This window comes from Quercus robur, chromosome 6 (genome assembly GCF_932294415.1).
Source record: "Quercus robur chromosome 6, dhQueRobu3.1, whole genome shotgun sequence".
Classification (NCBI taxonomy): domain Eukaryota; kingdom Viridiplantae; phylum Streptophyta; class Magnoliopsida; order Fagales; family Fagaceae; genus Quercus; species Quercus robur.
In genome coordinates this window covers 44,073,264-44,092,426 of record NC_065539.1, presented here as the reverse complement: position 1 = coordinate 44,092,426, position 19,163 = coordinate 44,073,264, and the positions used below count along the sequence as shown (strand labels likewise).

Below are 19,163 nucleotides of genomic sequence, written 5' to 3'. Positions count from 1 at the left end.
CTCTCTTATGGAAACTTAAATATCTCATGAGTATTTATATTTATGGAGTGACCACATCAAGGATGGTGCATTATTGAGTTTTAATTCTAAGTAAAACGCTGGTTTTACGCCGTCCAACGAAAACACTCCATATCATTATTTCAGTAAAACCTGACTACACTTTACCACACACAATAGTAACACTTAAATCCCAAATCCACAAACACGTATCAGAATTCAGACCTAATCAAGAAATCTCCTCGCTCTGTTTCCTCTTGCCTAGACCTCCACCCCCACCACGAACATCCACACACAAGTCACCGGATTCGTCGCTGGAGCTTGGAAACCCCGTGAGCGTGGTGTCGCCGCCATCCCAAGGTTTGTTTTTTTTCGTGATTTGCATTTTTTTTTTTCCAATTTGGATTTCAAATTATTGATGGGTTTAGATTGCTTTTTTGGACTTTAATAACTTGATTTGGTATGGGTTTTTGTTTTTCTGTATTTTGGTATCGTGATGGGGTTTTGATTAGATTTTTAAGTGTTAAGGTTTAACCCCTAAACGAATCTGATTGTGGTTCTTCAGAGGATGGGTTGGTATTTTTTGGTTAAAAATATGTATTCTACTGTTGAGTAATATGGGAAAAGAGAAATCAATATGAAATCTAAAGAAATATTATATTTCAAAAAAATTTCTTAATTTTGGTTACAATTAAAAAGCAAAATGGTTGATTTATAAAGGAAAACCTTGTTTCTTTGTCTTGCAGCTATTTAGGACCCTGTAATTACTCTCATATCAAAAGGAAAACCTTGAATTTTGAAGAAAGTAATTTTGCACTCTAATAGGACTTAATAACTTAGTCATTTGAATTAAAAAGGGAAAAAAAAAAAAAAACTATTTTTGCCTTGAAAATTTATTTTTGGTAGTTAGAAATTAAGCAAGACCAAGAACCCAAATGGTCCTTGCTCTATATGGTTGGGGGTTTCCGTTGACTGTATTTTGTCCAAGTTTCAAGGTTACTAGCTCGTGACTTGTGGATTTGATATGCTTTATCATTTTTCATCTCTCATTTTGGTTCATCTAGGTAAACTGAAACAATTACTAGCTTTGCGTCTGTCCTTGTGTTTATAAACAAGCTTGAAGTCAAGAATTTTTTTTTAAAACTAACTCACCAACCCATGAAAAACTAACGCAAGGTGTCGAGTTGGGTTGGGTTGATCTACTTATCCATAGTTCAACAAACAGCTTATATTCAAAATTGTCAAATAAAACCTTACATTAGTATTTTTTTTTTTCATTAAAAAACAAAGTTTTAATCACATGAATTACACAATTTCTACAACATCATCAATAATTTTAAAATATCATTATTATCATTACTTCTACTAAAATATCATTAGTAGAAGTAATAAAAAGTAGTTTTCTATTAAGGAGATAACAGAGAGGATGACTTTGGATAGAAAATAGAAAATTTTACATGTGGCCAACCTTAACTAGTCTATTCAAAACCTTTAGCTGACCCTAAAATTTTGAGATTAAGGCTTCGTTTTTGTTATTGTTAGAGGTAATTTAATTGAATTAGGTATACTGAAGTATATATAATTTTCTGTTTCTCTTTGGTTTTGGAAAGCTTGTGATGTTTTTCTGGTTGTTGATTGGGTGTCTCTAATATTTTGTAAAGATATGGTGTTTTGGTTCAAAACCTATAGGGTGTGTGTATAATTATAAAGGGGAAGAAAAAGATATGGGTGTTTTAGTTATAAATTCTGGAGGTCTTTGATGGAACTTTTTGGCTCCGTTTGGAAGTTCATAAGGGAAGGGAATGGAATGAAATGCAATAATAATAAGGGAATAGAAAGAAATGGAATGTATTTAAATAAGGGAAAGGAATGGAAAAGAATGGAATGGAATGCAATTAAGTAATCTTGATTGGATGTTTTAAAATAAAGAAATGAAAATGAATGGAATGTAAGTAATCTTGTTTGGGAGCAACATGGAGGGAATGGAATGGAATAATTTTATGACAATATTACTATTAGACCCCTATTTTAAAATAAAGAGTTGAATATACAGGGGTATTTTGGGAGTTTTAGTAAAAAAATCATTAAATTTAATTTCGTTCCCTACCATTCCTCCTAATTTCGAGGGAATGAAAATTTGAAGTTTTAAGGGAATAAAGAGGAATGAGTGTTTCTTCTTACCCATTCCATTCCCTCCTACTTAAACTCCCAAACAAGGGAAGAGAAGAATATTCTAAAATGATTCTTTTCATTCATTTCCATTCCATTCCATTTCCTCCTCCCAAACGAAGCCTTAAAGACTTGTCTCTGATTTTTCTTTGCACTAAATTTGTTGAATCAAAGGACTTTTAGTTTTACTGAATTTTGGGTTACATACGAAGAAATCGTGAAGAATCAACCAATGAAAATGACTCAAATAATTTCTGAATGCAGGGTGAAGGAGGGTTGGAGTATTTCTTTGAGAGATTAAAAATTCTACGTATTCTGATTTAGAAAATGTCGAGTAAGAAAGAAGATAAAGCTCAGGTTGCAGCTGAAAGAATCAAGGCTGCAACCTTGAGTGCTGCGAAAGGTCTTAGTCGTGCTCAGGCTGAACGGGCTGCAGCAGCTGCAGCACGAAATGTCAATGCTTATGGGCAGAAGGAAGAAGGGCCTAGCAGATGGCAGGAGAAAAGGGAGGCAAAGAGGCAGATGTATTTGAACAGTACTGAAAAGGCTGTGAGATTGGGTGAAAGGAAAGACCTTAAGGCTACTACGACTACAACGAGTGGTGTGGCTTCACAATGCCAGAAGTGTTTCCAGAGTGGTCATTGGACATACGAATGCAAAAATGAACGTGTTTACATCTCACGACCCTCTCGGACCCAGCAACTTAAGAACCCCAAGTTGAGGATGAAGGTGTCAATCTCTTATGATTTAGATAATCCTGATGTTAAGGAGGAGGAGAAGCCTGAAAAGAGTTCTAAGAAAAGCAAAAGGAAGCAACGGGCAGATTCTGATTCTGGTAGTGACAGCGAGGCTTCAGTTTTTGAGACTGATAGTGGAGCATCGTCAGTTACCGGATCTGGTTATTCTTCAGAGAGTAGTTCGGATTATAGTTCATCATCTGATTCAGAGGAGGAGAGGAGGCGGCGAAGGAAGAAAAAGAAGCAGAAGAGGGGGAGGCGTAGTAAGAGGTACAGTACTTCGTCTGAGTCTTCTGATTCGGACTCGGCTTCAGAGTCTGATTCTGATGATAGGAGCAGCCGCAGGAAGAGCAGGAGGCACAGCCGAAGGCGCTAAAGGAGGTAGTTGAACAGTAAGGATCAGTGGCATGGAGTAGTATTTGCTTTACTATTTTTCTTGTGTGTTGTTAACCTCTACGAGCTCCAAATAAATTCTCATCAGCACCTATGGAACTTTGTGAAGGTTTTATGCATGTTGCAAGCTGTGCCTTGTAAAATAAGCTTAGTAGATGTTTTCTTTTTTCTGTTATTGTATGATAAAATACTTAAGATTTTGCCTTGTTTGCCTTTTCATATTGCAGTTTGTTCTTGACCTTTTCAGTTCTCCTTTAAGTTTGTCAAACAAGATTAGTCTATTGGTGCAAGTAAAGCATCAGATTTTTCTATAGTTTGAGTTTACTGTTGCTAGTTTTGAGGACCATGACTGGCTATCATGGCTTTGAAGTAATAAATTTGGTAGTTACTGGAAATGAAAACTGCATTTAGTCTTAGCTGGATAAATTTCGCTACTTTTGCATCTGAACCATATCACCCTCTGCAGAGAGCATTAGAACCTTCTTCAGTGCTTGCATATATCTGGCCTTGTCAGCTTCTTATGTTCTATGATTCTGGATCTTCATCTAAAATGGTGTGCAGTCTAAGCTTTAAATCATTTTTTTTATTGAATCCAAGTCAGGCTGAGCAGTGAAAAGAAAAGGTTGCCAAAGACCCTTGGCATCCTCACTGAAAATTTTCAGTACAAAAGAAAAGATATTAGGAATATGGAATTAGGGATGTAATTAATTCCAATCCAAGGGTCTTTTGTTTTATTTATTTATTATTATTATTAGTATTTTTTTTTATACAAGATAGAATTTTTACTTTAGTTTAATTTAATTGTATATGTGTGTGAGTCTCCCTCCTGGAGACTTGAACGCCGGTCCTTGCTCCCTCCCCACAAGTATTTATACTTGTGGAATGACTACTGCACTTGGTGCGCGGTGGTTTTATTATTATTGTAGATAGTAGGAGAGGGGGCTGATTTGAACCACGAAGGATGTTATTAGTTATTACCACTGAAACTTGTACATTGTGAACTGTGAGCTTTTTGCTTTCTTGGATTAGTGAACTGCATATTCAAGCCCCATTTTGGTGAATCCTATTGGGTTAGATCTGGAATGGAGGTGGAGGTGGAGTTGGGGTACTGGGGTTGCAGTTTGGACGAAAAATAAAGATTTCAGGGAAACACTCTAAAAGCAGAGATAGAAAGCAAGAAAAGAATGTCTCTTCATAGTTTTATTGAGAATTCATAGACACCATCACCATAACTACAGTAATATTCAAAGGCCAGATTATTAGCTGACCAAGATCAAGCAATCCGTGGTTTTGCTGCAATAGGCCACGACCATGCCACCTCCAAGGGTTATTTATGGCTTCGTGACGACCTTTTCCGCTGAGAGAAGCCTCTGACAAGGTCACCATTCATGCTGTCATTCTCATTGATCATAACAATTTATCCTTACCTTTTATAGTAAAGGTTTAAGTAATGGTATTAAGATTACTTTTTGACTCTAGGGTCTAATTTCTTACCTTTTAAAACTCCCATGTTTAATTTGTTACTATTGAAACTATAGGGTTTAATTTAGACTACCCTTAAATTATGTGGTTTAAAGTGAAAATTTTTCAATTTAATTATTTCGATTTCCGACTTAAGCCCCCCTTTTCTTTTTGAAGTAAGAATTCTTGAATTTCACTTTCGCTCTTGGCAATCTACTTATCCCATGTCAAAGTGATTATGGATTAACCCAAAAAAGTAAAAAGATAATAGAAAGTTAGGATTTTGATTGATCACATTGAGTAAGTTCAAATTGTAATTATCCAAATGAGCCTACGATAAAAGCTTTAGAGTGATAAGAATTCATCTCAAAAGGTAAAAAGATAAAAGAAGGTTGTAGTTGGACACTTTTTTTTTTTTTTTTTTTTTGAGAGTTTCAACTTATGGCGTTCGTTTCTGATGATATTCATCAATTGGAGTAAAACAAAATTGTAATTATGTTAACGAGTCGAAGGTAAAAGTTTCAAAGTGATTACTAATTATGAATTAAACAAAAAAGGATAAAGGATAAAAGAAAGCCAAGATTCTAGTTGGACATGTTTGACTCATTGTAAGGGGGTGGGCTGTGCTAGTGGTGTTGGGCTGCCTCCTGCTGTACTAAGTTCAAGTTTTCTGGACAAGAGAGTCGAGATCGGCCCAACTTTAGCTTAAGTTGGTCCGGCTTGTGCGCAGACTAGGCCAAATCTGCCAGGGACGTGTTCATGGCGCGCGAAACTGTTTCAAACAAATTGTGACAGGCAGACATAATAATAGTAAAATAAACAGGAAATATTTAGCCACTTTAATGGGGAATTGACCAAATAGCCCTTAACATCAATTACAATAACAATACTATTTGCTTTCTTTTTACGAAAGAGAAAGAAAAGGAATAACAGAGAATATCAAATGTTTATAAACATGGGTTAATCGGAATACTGGAGGAAATCGACCAGAAATTCAATCTACGGGAGCAGAACCACAAAGGGGAGAACGTCCCTCCTCAAAGCAGTCAATCTCTCAGGAAAGAGTCCTGCCGTAGAGGTTAACATCCCTGAGGGAAACGGGCCTGAGTGGTTTTCTGCGTAGGTGCTTTCGAGTTTTTTTTACAGAGGACCGGATTTCATGAGGGAGAGAAGGGACTAATCTACCGATGCATGCCTACCTTTCTAATTCTCACTATTTCTTTCTTTCTTCTCACTTCGTTTTCTTTGCTATTTCTTTTAAGTTTTCTACTTCCTTTTCAAAGTTTCGTCGTTCCTCCTTCCTCTGTTCACGGCAAAACCCTCCTTTTATAGTGCCTGTTGTGACCCCATTTTACTGTTTTGTCCCTTAACTTCCTTTGTCTGGTCTGGGTGTACTGGCTGACCATCACTGTTCCGTCTGTGTGTCGCCCTCCCATCGCCAGACAAGGAAGAGTATTTTGTTTGCTAGTCTGCCGTGGCACCCTTTCCTACTACGGTTTGAGTTATTTCTCTCTCCCTATCTCCCGTGGCATGCACCTAATGGTTCCAACTCAGCTTACCTCTTTTGGGTAGTAAGCCATCCCAGCAGGACACCTCCCAGAAAGAGCTTAAGCCGGAACCATAAAAATAGATTTTTCCCCTCTCCCCACCACCAAACCATGCCCTCTGACCCCCCGACCTCACCATGCTCTGTATTGGCTGGGTACAGGCTGGTGGTGCTTGGGCCTTGCGCGTGCCTTCATTCCATATGTGTCCAAAACTTGTCTACTGCCCATTCGTCTGACATGGCCTGGAGGCTTGCCGTCCATTTTTTTTGACCTCTTATGTGGGCTGTTCTTTGTTTTCCCGCTCCATTCAAGAGCTGGGCTTTATCTGATGATGAGTCTTACATTTCTTTGGACCACTCCTTGGTTTCCTTTATTTCTTGCAATGTCGTACTGTTATTCCTGTTGTAATAACTTAATCCTGCTGAGCCTCTTTTAGGCCAGCGGTTTATTCCTTCTCTTAATGGCTTGGCATGGCCACTGTTTTGCTTTTATTTATGGGCTCCTATGTCCCTTTTGGCTTTCCTTTGGGCATCCTCGGCCCGTTTTGCTTTCTTTGGGTTTCCTTGGCCCTTTTGCTAATTCTACGTTTCCATGGACTTTTTACTAACTTCATTGGGCTTCCCTGGCCCAATAACCTTATTCTCATCCTTGGGGTTTATGCGCCTGCCATAAACCCCTTACTTTCTTAGTTTATATTACCTTGGGCCTGCGACGACCCTTTCTCGCTTTTCTACCTCATACACTGCCCATGAGATGCTATTTCTTTCTTTTCGGGCTTCTTTGAGCTCAATTGCCTCTTCAAGACCCATTCGTTTATTTCTTGAGCCTGTGATTCATTATTCCTGCCGCTTGGGCCTAATGGTTTTGCTGTCTGCTTTCAATTCTTTGTTGTCCTTGTTATTGGGCTTTTTTTCTTTCCACCTAGATTCTCACAAATGGCCCTCAACACTCATCAATTCAAGTAATGTGAAATTGTAATTATGTAAATGAACCCATGGTAAAAGCTTCAATTTAAATGTGTAGTGTAAGGATAAGAAATTATATTCCTATGTTTGAGTCTTTATCTAATAGTAAGGCTAGGATTACTCTACTTCGAAGATAGTTTAGACACTTAAAAAACTAACATCCAACTCCGGCCTTAGTATTGTGTGGGGTAAAGCTTAGAGGAAAAAATGATTCTCAATTTCAGAATTTCTTTTCTTAAGCAAGGGAAAATTTAATGAATGCCTTAAGTGTATTGGTTTAAGAAGTATTATTATAATTTTTAATGAAAAAAGGAAAAAAAATAAAATTGACTACTTTTTATCTTCTAAATAAAAAACATGAGAGCAGTATTTTTTTTTTTTTTGGCTGAAAAGGTAGAATGAAAGCAGTATTAAAAGTTTCTTAAGATTGTCCATTAACAAATGCTCTAAGGGCAACCGTTAAAAACTTAAAATGAAGATAATTGAGCTTAATAATGCGAGTTTGTAACTAAGTAGGGCATTAAAGTGATTGAAAATATGGTGAAATTGTCTTAGTTGGAATTACGTGATCTGTTGGTCGTGAGTTGACCTTAGCATGTCGTTTTGTCCTTGGATTAGTGGACGCCAAATTAGTTGAATATGTTTTCTTGAAAAAAAAAAAATAATAATTGAGAAGAAGAGGTGTAGGGTCACGAATCTCAAACGGCCCAACAATGACGTTGGGCTCGCGCGTGATGGATCCCTCACAATAAAATTTGTAGAGAGTGGGCTTGAAAGGCTAGCGTTGGGTCATGGGGCGTCCATATAGGCCGGACCTTAGAGAATCCTCGACTAGAAAAGGTTTTAATCTGGATATTCAGGCCCAATAACTATATAAACCGAGGAATTGGACTCCTCGGATCATGTCCGAGGAGCACTAATGTTCCTCGGTTTATATAGTTATTGGGCCTGAATATCCAGATTAAAACCTTTTCTAGTCGAGGATTCTCTAAGGTCCGGCCTATATGGACGCCCCATGACCCAACGCTAGCCTTTCAAGCCCACTCTCTACAAATTTTATTGTGAGGGATCCATCATGCGCGAGCCCAACGTCATTGTTGGGCCGTTTGAGATTCGTGACCCTACAATTGGCGCCGTCTGTGGGGAAGCTTGCGCGTTGGCACGGGTGGTGCATGAGTCAGCTCTCCAGCAAGCGGAGATTCACGAGTTTTTCCCATCTCCGGCGACGTACAGTTGTTGCTCCGCCATAAGCCTCTGCTAGGGGCTACGCCTTGCACTGCTAACGGAGCGGGCAGCTCTAGGGGCTTCCGGCCTCGAGCCAACTCCTCTCTCCCAGGCCTAGGGGCCGACCTTCGAAAAATAAATCAGTATAGAGAAAAGGCTACTTAACGAAAAAGAAATCTTACAAGTAATGGACAGAACCAAGGCCTTGCATGGTCCTCGGACCCAAGCCTCTGGGGAAACCAAGTACAAAAAAGAAATCTTACAAGTAATGGACAGAACCAAGGCCTTGCATGGTCCTCGGACCTAAGCCTATGGGGAAACCAAGTACAAAAAAGAAATCTTACAAGTAATGGACAGAACCAAGGCCTTGCATGGTCCTCGGACCCAAGCCTCTGGGGAAACCAAGTACAAAAAAGAAATCTTACAAGTAATGGACAGAACCAAGGCCTTGCATGGTCCTCGGACCTAAGCCTATGGGGAAACCAAGTACAAAAAAGAAATCTTACAAGTAATGGACAGAACCAAGGCCTTGCATGGTCCTCGGACCCAAGCCTCTGGGGAAACCAAGTACAAAAAAAGAAATCTTACAAGTAATGGACAGAACCAAGGCCTTGCATGGTCCTCGGACCCAAGCCTCTGGGGAAACCAAGTACAAAAAAGAAATCTTACAAGTAATGGACAGAACCAAGGCCTTGCATGGTCCTCGGACCCAAGCCTATGGGGAAACCAAGTACAAAAAAGAAATCTTACAAGTAATGGACAGAACCAAGGCCTTGCATGGTCCTCGGACCCAAGCCTCTGGGGAAACCAAGTACAAAAAAGAAATCTTACAAGTAATGGACAGAACCAAGGCCTTGCATGGTCCTCGGACCCAAGCCTATGGGGAAACCAAGTACAAGAAAGAAATCTTACAAGTAATGGACAGAACCAAGGCCTTGCATGGTCCTTGGACCCAAGCCTATGGGGAAACCAAGTACAAGAAAGAAATCTTACAAGTAATGGACAGAACCAAGGCCTTGCATGGTCCTCGGACCCTAGCCTATGGGGAAACCAAGTACACAAAAGCACCATCGGAGTTCCCTACTTCTCAGTCGATTGCTCGGATGGATTATTTAGAGATTATCAGCCTTAGACGGTGTTTGCGCGCTTATCACAGAATATTCAACTGTTATCCTGGTTAGTTTCCTAAGTTTGATTTATTATGAATTATCGATATAATGCCTGGTAGTATTGATAAACTGGAGTTAGTTAGATTATGTTTCAAGCTATTGTGCTCTAACTATTCTGAAAGAAACGCACGCATGGGGCACACTCACTCACAAAGTAGTGTAGTCAAAGGAACAGTATCCGAAACAATTAAAGAAATTTCCATTATCACTAAAACAAAGAAATAGTACAGTATACAATGAAAAGCTGGGATCAGTTTGTGTCAAAGCCCATTACATAGCCGAAAAGAAAGGAAAATACAAGAGAGAAAAAATGAAGCTGAGGAGGTGGGTCAGAGGAGAAGTTGGCTACAGCTCCAAGACCTTGTTCTTCCTCAATACTTTCTCATGCCCACAACTCAAACAGCAAAAGAGACCCAACTTGAACCTGACACCGTTGAAGGAAAGGTGCAGGGAGTTGGAGATCGTGGGGCTTTCTCTAAATATACACCTGCCGCAAAGCAGAGGCGCTGATGGCGGAAAATCTTTCTTCTGACATACCAAAATTCTGGCATGAACAGAACCTGCTTCGGATTTTGACTGAAAGAGGGAGAGACCCCTTACCCCCCAAGACGAAATGGAGTACTCTCCTGAACCTATGCTTCCTGTGCCCATACCGTACTATACTGAGTCTCATGAAGGCACGACGTATCAGAGGCGGAGGGAGTTCTTTCTTCCCAACCCTCGCCTTAAACATGTTATGCTAAGGGAGGAGAGCTCCGAATATGGAAGCTGTGATGTGGGGGAAAACTGAAGGATTTATGCGCATATATAAAGCAACTTTTCCTCCTTCCCATTTATTTGAAAAGACAAGGTGATGGCAGTCAACTCACGCGGCGTCCCAAGGAACGCTACAGACAAAAGGGTTCAGGCTCAGCTTCCAACGTCAACTGCAACCCCAAGATTAAAGAAGCCTCGTAAAGGCGCACCTCGATCAGGATGACGTCAGAGAGCATCGCGTGGCCAGAGGTTGCAGAAATATCTCTTAATTCCTGGGCTAAATGAGTTCGTGGCCCAGGCCCGTTCCGCATAAGGGCCCAGGGACTATGGCCCACGCCGAGGAGTGGCCGCTGCCAAGGGCAACCTCCTGCTCGGCGCCTCATGATATATCTGAAGAAAGGGAGAATTTGAACTCAAAAGAGTCTGGGACAGAACCTAGGACTTGTATCGTCCTCGGACCCAAGCCTATGGGGAAACCAAGTACAAAAAAGATATCTTATAGGTCTTGGACAGAACCTAGGCCTTGCATGGTCCTCGGACCCAAGCCTATGGGGAAACCAAGTACAAAAAAGATATCTTATAGGTCTTGGACAGAACCTAGGACTTGCATGGTCCTCGGACCCAAGCCTGTGGGGAAACCCAGCACCTAAAAGAAAAAATATAAGCCCTAAACAAAACCCAGGTTGTGCGAAGTCCTCGGACTCAGGATCCTTGGGAAATCAACTACCCGGGTGGAGAAATTTCTCGGCTTAAATACTGGAAAAGGTCAAGGCCATTGTGTTAAGAAGATGGCGAAACGAACTGATGATCGTTAGCCTAAAGAAATTAATCATTGAAAGGGTGACATGTCCTCGGATAATTACTTCTTGCCCCTTATCAAGCACTTAATCCCCATCGCGATTAATTTTAAGGTAAGTCTCGTTCCTCACTGGTCGGATTGTTATGACGAATAATAATTTTGTTAAAGTTATTATGGCGTCTTTTTATTGGCAAGTATTTTGGCCTAAGTTGTCATTGGTTCGAATGCTATACTACTGTGCCGAGCAGAACTTGCAAATTTATTAAAACATATAAACAGAACACACGAGATAGAATAACAGTAACTTTTATTAATATAAAAAATTATTACAACGTACAAGGAAGGGCTTAAACAAGCCTATACAAAAAATGAACTGTCGAAGCAGTAATAACATCCGCAACACAAATAAGTAAACAGTCGGGTGTCTTCTGAAATCGCCTTCAAAGTCTCTCTGAAATCTTTGCCTCAGAACTGCTCATATCAGGATAAGAACCTTTTACAGAGAAGAAGGAGAAGGAAGAAGAATTGGAACACATGGAAGCACTTCAGCAAACTCTTGTCGCTGAAGAAAGCAAGGGAAAAAGAAGATGGAGGACATGAGTAGGAAGGAGGAGAAGAAGAGGGAAGCAATGAAAAGAAAGTAAAAGGAGCAAAAGAGGGAGAAGGGGAGCCATATTAGGTATGCTCATGAGAGAGCGGATGGAGATGACAAGGGAGGTTTTCGACTCAGTCACACCGGAAGTGGGGTGTGACGAGTCCCTGCTTCGGATTTTGGCTAAAAGAATGGGGAGGCAAACCTTGAGTCTCCGCCATCCTTGCCCTGACCGAGCCATATCAAGTTTTGTTAGGACATGGCGTTTCTGAGAAAGGAAGGATTTATTCATGGCTGACTATTATGGAGGATGTATTATTGGATAAGGAATAACCAGACAGGAGAAGTGAACTGGGAGAAGGGCCTGAGGGATTCAGATATGAGAGAATCGCCTTTTGTCTTCTCTCTTTATATAGGGGAGTAAGACGAGGGTGCGTAACCTGTTCTGATCCCCAAGGAAATCTGCGAATAAATGTGCATCCGTTTCATTCCCCCACACTATCAGTAACCGTTAGATTGGGGAGGTCTCGTAAAAGGAAGATATTAAAGGCGTGCTACGGATAACCAAACGGAATAAGCGCATCACGCGTAAATCGAGGGAAATATCTTGTAGACCGGCGCATTCCTCGTGGAGGTGAAGAGTCGCCAACGTTGATCAAGGGCCGAATTAAATGAGCCGCAATTAAGGCTCGGTATTACCAAAACCCACCTTTCCAACCAAGACGTTGGACAGCAGGGTTTTGAGGGGCTATTGTGGGGCCCAATAGTTTATGGGCCCGGCTCGCTCATTTATAGGGAGTCCACAGGCCCCAAACTAAAGGAGGCCAGGGCCCAAGCCCAAGAATAGTGAGCTCAAAGTGGCCCGAAGATACGTCCGAGGACCGCTCAGTCCTCGGAAGGCCCAAAAATCCCATTGACGAAAGTGGAATAAAGGCAAACTAAAAAGATCAGAAAATATCTTGGGGGAAATTGTCCTTAATACCCCTCATTGACATGACACTACACCTAACAGATCCGGATTCTTAGGCTTTATTAACCATGCCCAACAATGCTGGGATGGGATTGACGGGACAGATATCAGTCTTGGAAAAACTGACCCTACACGTGGACGAGGGACAACGAACGTAGGCTAGTATAAAAGAGAACGTAAGGTGACAAAGTAAAAGGATCCCATCTTGCTTCCTGGGAAAAATCTCCAAGAATGAGGATGCCCGGATAAAATACGCGCTCCACCACGGAAAACCCATCGACGGGTAACCGGAAAGGAACATTAGTGCTCTCCGGACATGATCCGAGGAGTCCAATTCCTCGGTTTATATAGTTATTGGGCCTGAATATCCAGATTAAAACCTTTTCTAGTCGAGGATTCTCTAAGGTCCGGCCTATATGGACGCCTCATGACCCAACGCTAGCCTTTCAAGCCCACTCTCTACAAATTTTATTGTGAGGGATCCATCACGCGCGAGCCCAACATCATTGTTGGGCCGTTTGAGATTCGTGACCCTACAAGAGGAGATAGATGAATGAGGAAAAATTGCAAAATAATATTATTTAAATTTTCAATATTTTAAAACTATTTAATAATTTAGTCTCTATTTTTTTAATCATATTTTTAAAATCATGAAACATGATTTTACTTACAATTTAATCAATTAAGATGAACTCATGTTTTCAAAAGTCGATTTTTTTTAAGAAGGAAAACCTGATTTATGAATTGAAAAAATTAAAAAAAAAAAAAAGGGGTTGATCACCCGTTTTTGCCCTTTTAAAATGACTATAATTTCAGTGTGCCCCAAAGAGCCACTAGCAGAAACTAGAAAGGTCGAGTGAAAAGAAAGCAGCAGCAGAGAGAGAGAGAGAGAGAGCCCGCCAAAGAAAACTCTGAAAACACACTGCCCTGCTCCGTCACCTCATCTATCTCTCCTTTTAGCTTCCAAGATGAGTACCATGAAATTTTGCCGCGAATGGTCAGTATCACACTCACCCTCATCATCATCATACATTACATACATGCATCCACATTTATTAACACCATCTATTCCTCATGCTTTTATTTTACCCAAAATTAATTTAAAAAAAAAAAAAAACTGTATATTAGTTTCATTGTGAAAAATTTAATTTTTCTTTGTGTTTTTAAAAAAAAAAAAAATTTCAGTAACAACATTCTGTACCCGAAGGAAGATAAGGATCAGAAAATCCTTCTCTACGCTTGCCGCAATTGCGATCACCAGGTCCTTTCTCTCTCTCTCTCTCTCATTATTATTTTTATTTTTATTTTTAAATTATGGTTAGGGTTTCTATTTCATTTATTTGTTCTTATACACTGTTTTTTTTTTTTTTTTTGTTTTAATTTTTTAATTTTTTTTAATATATAAATTTCTTGATTCAGTGCTAAACCCATTAAAAAGAAAAACCCTAATTTTACTTCTCTGCATTTTTTTTTTTGAGGGAAAATTAGAATAGCTAGCCCCCAAAGGTTTTATTTTATTTATTTATTTTTACCTATAAAAAAAATGTTTTTACAAAAATGACAGTCCTATACCCAAAACATACATGACAAATGCAAGTATCTATTTTACCTTTGAGTTATTCAGTTAAGCTTTCATAAATTTTTTTACGGACATGTGGTTAAGATTCTGTCACGTGGATTCTTCCTTATGGGATGCTTATGGGATGGAAGTATATTTTTTTATATAAGTAGTCACATGGTTGAATCTTAAGAGGGAAATCTAAGGAATAGTATTACCTAAGGTACTGTATCTAAATTTTGTTTGTTTTTTTTTATATACTTCAATTCTCAAGAGCAAAAAATTTTGGGGGTTACTGACATTTCCTTTTATAGCTTAAAGGAGGTTGGTATATATATATATATATATATATATATTTTTTTTTTTTTTCCCTTTTATTTTTGGTGATTAGGTCTAAAAACCCTAATGTGATTCTTGCTATATTTTATAAAATTAGAATCTTAATCCAGCTAGTAACTTTGATTGCTACATTATAAGAATTTATGTTACATATTTATATATGGGTACATATAAGCTAAAGCCCAAAGAGAATTCATTCTGTTTTGAAACCCTAGTCCGCATATTGTCTTAAAATAAATTCTAAAAATGCTTTATAATTTCCTAGTTTATGAATTAATTGAACCTGAATTTTCAAGTTTTACTCTTATTGATTGATATGTTTGAGCATTGTAATTTGAGATTGATTGATTGTACTGCTCCCACAGTACACCCCTGGTGTATTTGGATATTTTTTGCTTCAATAAAGTTTTTATTACAAAAAAAAACCCCAAATTTGTATCTATTATTTTGTTATATATAGACACTTTTGGCCATGCTCTGGACTCTTAAGTTCTTAGTCTCACTGTCATTTTGTACTCAACCACTTGACTATTTTTTTTTTTAGTTGGTAAGTTACACACCAGTTGGTCTTGAACCTACAACCTCACTCTCCATCCCATTATTATGGGAGAAGGAAGTGCTAGCTGAGCTATAACTCATTGGTGACTAATTTTAGATATTTACTGTGGTGTAAACACAATAGTTGAATAAAGAAATTATCACATGGTTGCGTTTCCTTTTTAAAAATTATATGCTTTGGTTAATTGGCAATGAAGTCTTTTTGCAAGAGCGGGGTTCAGCTTTGCATAGACTGATACTTTCTTTTTCTTTTTTAGAATTTTTTTTCTCTGTCCTTTATGTGCTTATTATTTTCCATCACTGTGCAGGAGGTTGCTGATAACAACTGTGTCTATAGAAATGAGATACATCACTCTGTTGGAGAGCGCACTCAGGTTTTACAAGATGTCACTGCAGATCCAACTCTTCCTCGCACTAAATCTGTTCGTTGTACTCAATGCAACCATGGAGAAGCTGTCTTCTTCCAGGTTGAGTTCCTGTTTGATTTAAATTTTTTTGGATATTGCTGGTAGTAAAAAAAAAAAAAAAAAAGAATTGCTTACTGCTGCTTTTTTTTTTTTTTTTTGGATAAGTGGTCTGTGATAATTAATGAATTAGTTAATTTAAATGTGATTTTTTTTAATAAATTTTTTTTATTGGAGAGGAGGGTTTGAAGAGGTAGGAACTAAAGAGTTAATAAAAAGAACTGTGATGTCATATGGGGCCTCATTCTCAAGATAAAATGTAATTGTTGACTCCTTAGAGTGTAGTTGTAATCTTTGAACTTCCCATATAAAATTTAACTTTCAAAACCAAATAAAGCAATAAAATAAAATAATAGGAGGGAAACATGGTTACTTGAAGCATAGGTATTTGATGGAGCATCTGTGTCAAGATTACAATAATGTCGTGGGGAATCATGGCCCAAGTTCCTGGAACCTTATAATTTTGTATTAATTTTCTCTCATTGATATTGAAAGTTCTAAATGGAGGAGAGTATTCTTAAACATAATACATATACTGGTTCTGAGTTTAAAAGTTGTAGTAGTTGAGGGATGCGCCTAAATTATCAAGGAATCACAATGTAAATGCTGATTTATATTTTATCTCTAGATCATAATAGACCATGAGGGCTCAGTTTTTCACACTTTTTTTTTGGTGCAACACTAAAGCCTATTAAAGCAAAGGGGTTGACTATTTAAGTGGTTTTGGAAAAACATTTGGAGTGCCTACTTTGAACAAACAATGTTTTTTTTTTTTTTTTGATAAGTACTTTGAACAAACAATCTTTACTTAATGATACCTGTTAGATATAGATGATCAGCTTGTTCTGCCATTGTGTAATACTGGAGGCTAACAAAACTGAAAGAGCTATGCTTTTAGCATGGGATGTCATCATCACCTCTATTTAGTTTCACATTCCTTTCTATTCTTGTTATGGTGCTTCTTTTAACTAGATACTTCACATGATGTGGGCTTTTATGTTCTGTCTTTATTTTTGGTTGTTTCAGCATTCCAATCCAACTTTTGTAACGTTGGATTGTGCTAGATGTTAGAATTAACATGGGATTTCTACATGTGTCATAATCAATAGTTATAAATCAATTGATTATTCCTTTAGATGAGCCAATCTTATAATCATTAGTTATAAATCTGACACGGGGTTTCACTAATTGGACTTCAATTTTTTTATTTCAAAGTTTCTCTTACATTTTCTGTTTGAGTTGCTTGTATGTATCCAAGGTGCTTTATGTTCATCATTGTGAACATAGAGTAATTTTTTTTTTCTTTCCATTTTCAATAAAATTTTATTACTTATTCAATAAATAAATAAAATTGGGCAGCCTTTCCCAAATCTTTCCCAAATTTTATTACAAAAAAAAAATATTATGGTTACATTCACCTGAAGGATTTGTTGACTTACTTTTCTTCTTTATTTTTTTCGTTAATTTACTTTTATATCTCCTATTTGGAATTGTTTTAGTGTTTTAACAAAATTAATAATTTTGATTGATTAAGCCATGAAAGAGAAATTTATTTAAATTAATTATTTTAGTCTTTTATGTGTCATTTGAAAAGGCTACCCTTTTAGGATATTTGACTTAATTCATGGTTTGTATTATTTTTCTTATTATTTATTTGTAGGAAGCCACATGGGTAATACATTTGATATTGTGTTTATTGTTAGGAATATTTAGAAGAGAATTATTCAAGAAGAAAGATTCAAAAGAGGACTTGAAAATTTTGTGTCAGCCCTCACCCTTTACAATTCCATATATATAAGGATAAGGAAGTTTGTTACAAGAGAGTCGGGAATGTTTTTGAGAATGACACCTGGTGAGGACACCTCATCAATACCCTATTGTAGAGTATTCTAGATTCTTCTAGAAGAGTACCCATAATGGTAGCATTCATACAACAGTATTAGCTCACTAACTTTTATAAGCCTTAGGATATTTTGAGAAGAATAAATAATTCTTAGGACTCTTACAGATTATAATCAAACCAATTATAAGCGTAGTTACATTCAGGAGCATGTTTCCCAGGCATTATATTCCGTGAAATCCAGATGCTAGAGGCATATCAAATTCTTTGAACCAAACGCTTCATAATTGTTAAATCAGTCAAGCCTGAGCTCAAGCCCTAGCTCAAGCTTGAGCTGATCTAAACATCCTGAGCCTTATTTAATTACTCTGGACATAAATTTCTTGTTGATAGGCTGACTTTCACTTGAGCTCTAGACAAGCTTGAATACTTTTATTTTTATCACCTACAGTTCTGCTTGGCTGAAACTGTCTCAACTCAGCATTTTCAAGCATTAGTTTCATGCATTATAAGGGATTTTCTTGTATGATTGGTGGCAAGGAAAACTTCGCTGCCTGAACTCTTGAACTTTATTATGCTCACATTTCGTCTATCAAAAGTCAAGTTGGGTTCTTTGAAGGTATTATTATGCAAACCTGCTTCAATTTCAAGCTGTAGGCAAAGGGCCAAGTTTCGTTTTCAATGTTTATTTTTTGCTGGGAAATCATATGCTCCTGTATTCTAAAAATGGCAATCCCTTTAAGTTCATGATGAGTGATTTTTCACCTATTCCATTTGTTTTTATAATATGTGCAGGCAACTGCTAGAGGGGAGGAGGGCATGACGCTCTTTTTTGTCTGCTGCAATCCAAATTGTGGCCATCGGTGGAGAGATTGAGAATCTAAGTTTTGATGCAATGTTACATGCTGATCTTCACTACCATGGAAATAGTAGTAGTTTTATGTGATGATAGCATGTCATATGAAATTTGGAAGGCTTTTATTACTGATCCATGGACCTTCATGTTAAGGGATTTTGTAAAATTTATTTTAGGAGTTGGCATTTGCTTGACAAACAACTGAGTACCTTTTGGATTGTGGTCGAAAAGCCAGAGCATTAGCAGTCTAATTGCACAATTTTTCACTGTTTAGAGTTTGGTAACACAAATTTGTCAGAGCAGGGAGTGAGTCTTGAAAAACTGTAACCTTAACTTAGTTTGCGTAACACAATTTCTGCTCTGATGGTTTTGATTTAAGTGTAATTAATTTTCAGTATAGACTGGGTGCCTTGATTATTATAGCTGCACTTATTTTCTTGCTTGAGCACATGTCTGATCATTAGAATCTTGATTCTAGTTGCAAAGACTGGGAGGTAGAGCGGAAAACTTACCAGACTTGCGAATTCTGGTTCAGGAGTCTCGTGCAAAAATAAAGCTGTTAATGATAATATTATGTTGGTTAAGATTGTTCTTAGGGTCAAGAATTGCAAGTATTATTATAAATTTTACTCGGAGGAAAGAAAAGTCATAAGAACGAATTGCTCTAACAATGGTTATGGCGAAGAGCCTCTTGGCTCAATGTAATGTCTTGGGAATCTCAGAGGTCAGGGCCCTTTAACTTACGGCAGGGACCAAAACGGTCATAATA

General features: G+C 38.0%; 2 protein-coding genes across 2 annotated transcripts; both read left to right on the top strand.

The window, feature by feature from the left end:
• Window positions 1-135: 135 nt before the first annotated feature.
• LOC126688928 (uncharacterized) lies at window positions 136-3,536 on the top strand. Its single transcript, XM_050383866.1, has 2 exons — window positions 136-357; window positions 2,431-3,536. The coding sequence occupies exon 2, from the start codon at window positions 2,494-2,496 to the stop codon at window positions 3,277-3,279; it is 786 nt and encodes a 261-aa protein (XP_050239823.1). The 5' UTR covers window positions 136-357; window positions 2,431-2,493; the 3' UTR covers window positions 3,280-3,536.
• Window positions 3,537-13,606: 10,070 nt separating this feature from the next.
• On the top strand, window positions 13,607-18,793 carry LOC126688927 (DNA-directed RNA polymerases II, IV and V subunit 9A). Its single transcript, XM_050383865.1, has 4 exons — window positions 13,607-13,776; window positions 13,965-14,040; window positions 15,543-15,701; window positions 18,334-18,793. Exons 1-4 carry the CDS (start codon window positions 13,748-13,750, stop codon window positions 18,412-18,414), a joined length of 345 nt encoding a protein of 114 aa, XP_050239822.1. The 5' UTR covers window positions 13,607-13,747; the 3' UTR covers window positions 18,415-18,793.
• Window positions 18,794-19,163: the final 370 nt, after the last annotated feature.

What these genes read in the sequence shown, in the direction of transcription:
- LOC126688928 (XM_050383866.1), top strand. Translation starts at nt 2,494, where the DNA reads ATGTCGAGTAAGAAAGAAGATAAAGCTCAGGTTGCAGCTGAAAGAATC.
- LOC126688927 (XM_050383865.1), top strand. Translation starts at nt 13,748, where the DNA reads ATGAGTACCATGAAATTTTGCCGCGAATG. An exon ending in GCCGCAATTGCGATCACCAG is followed by an intron (nt 14,041 to 15,542) that starts GTCCTTTCTCTC and finishes ATCACTGTGCAG; the next exon opens with GAGGTTGCTGATAACAACTG. An exon ending in GAGAAGCTGTCTTCTTCCAG is followed by an intron (nt 15,702 to 18,333) that starts GTTGAGTTCCTG and finishes TAATATGTGCAG; the next exon opens with GCAACTGCTAGAGGGGAGGA.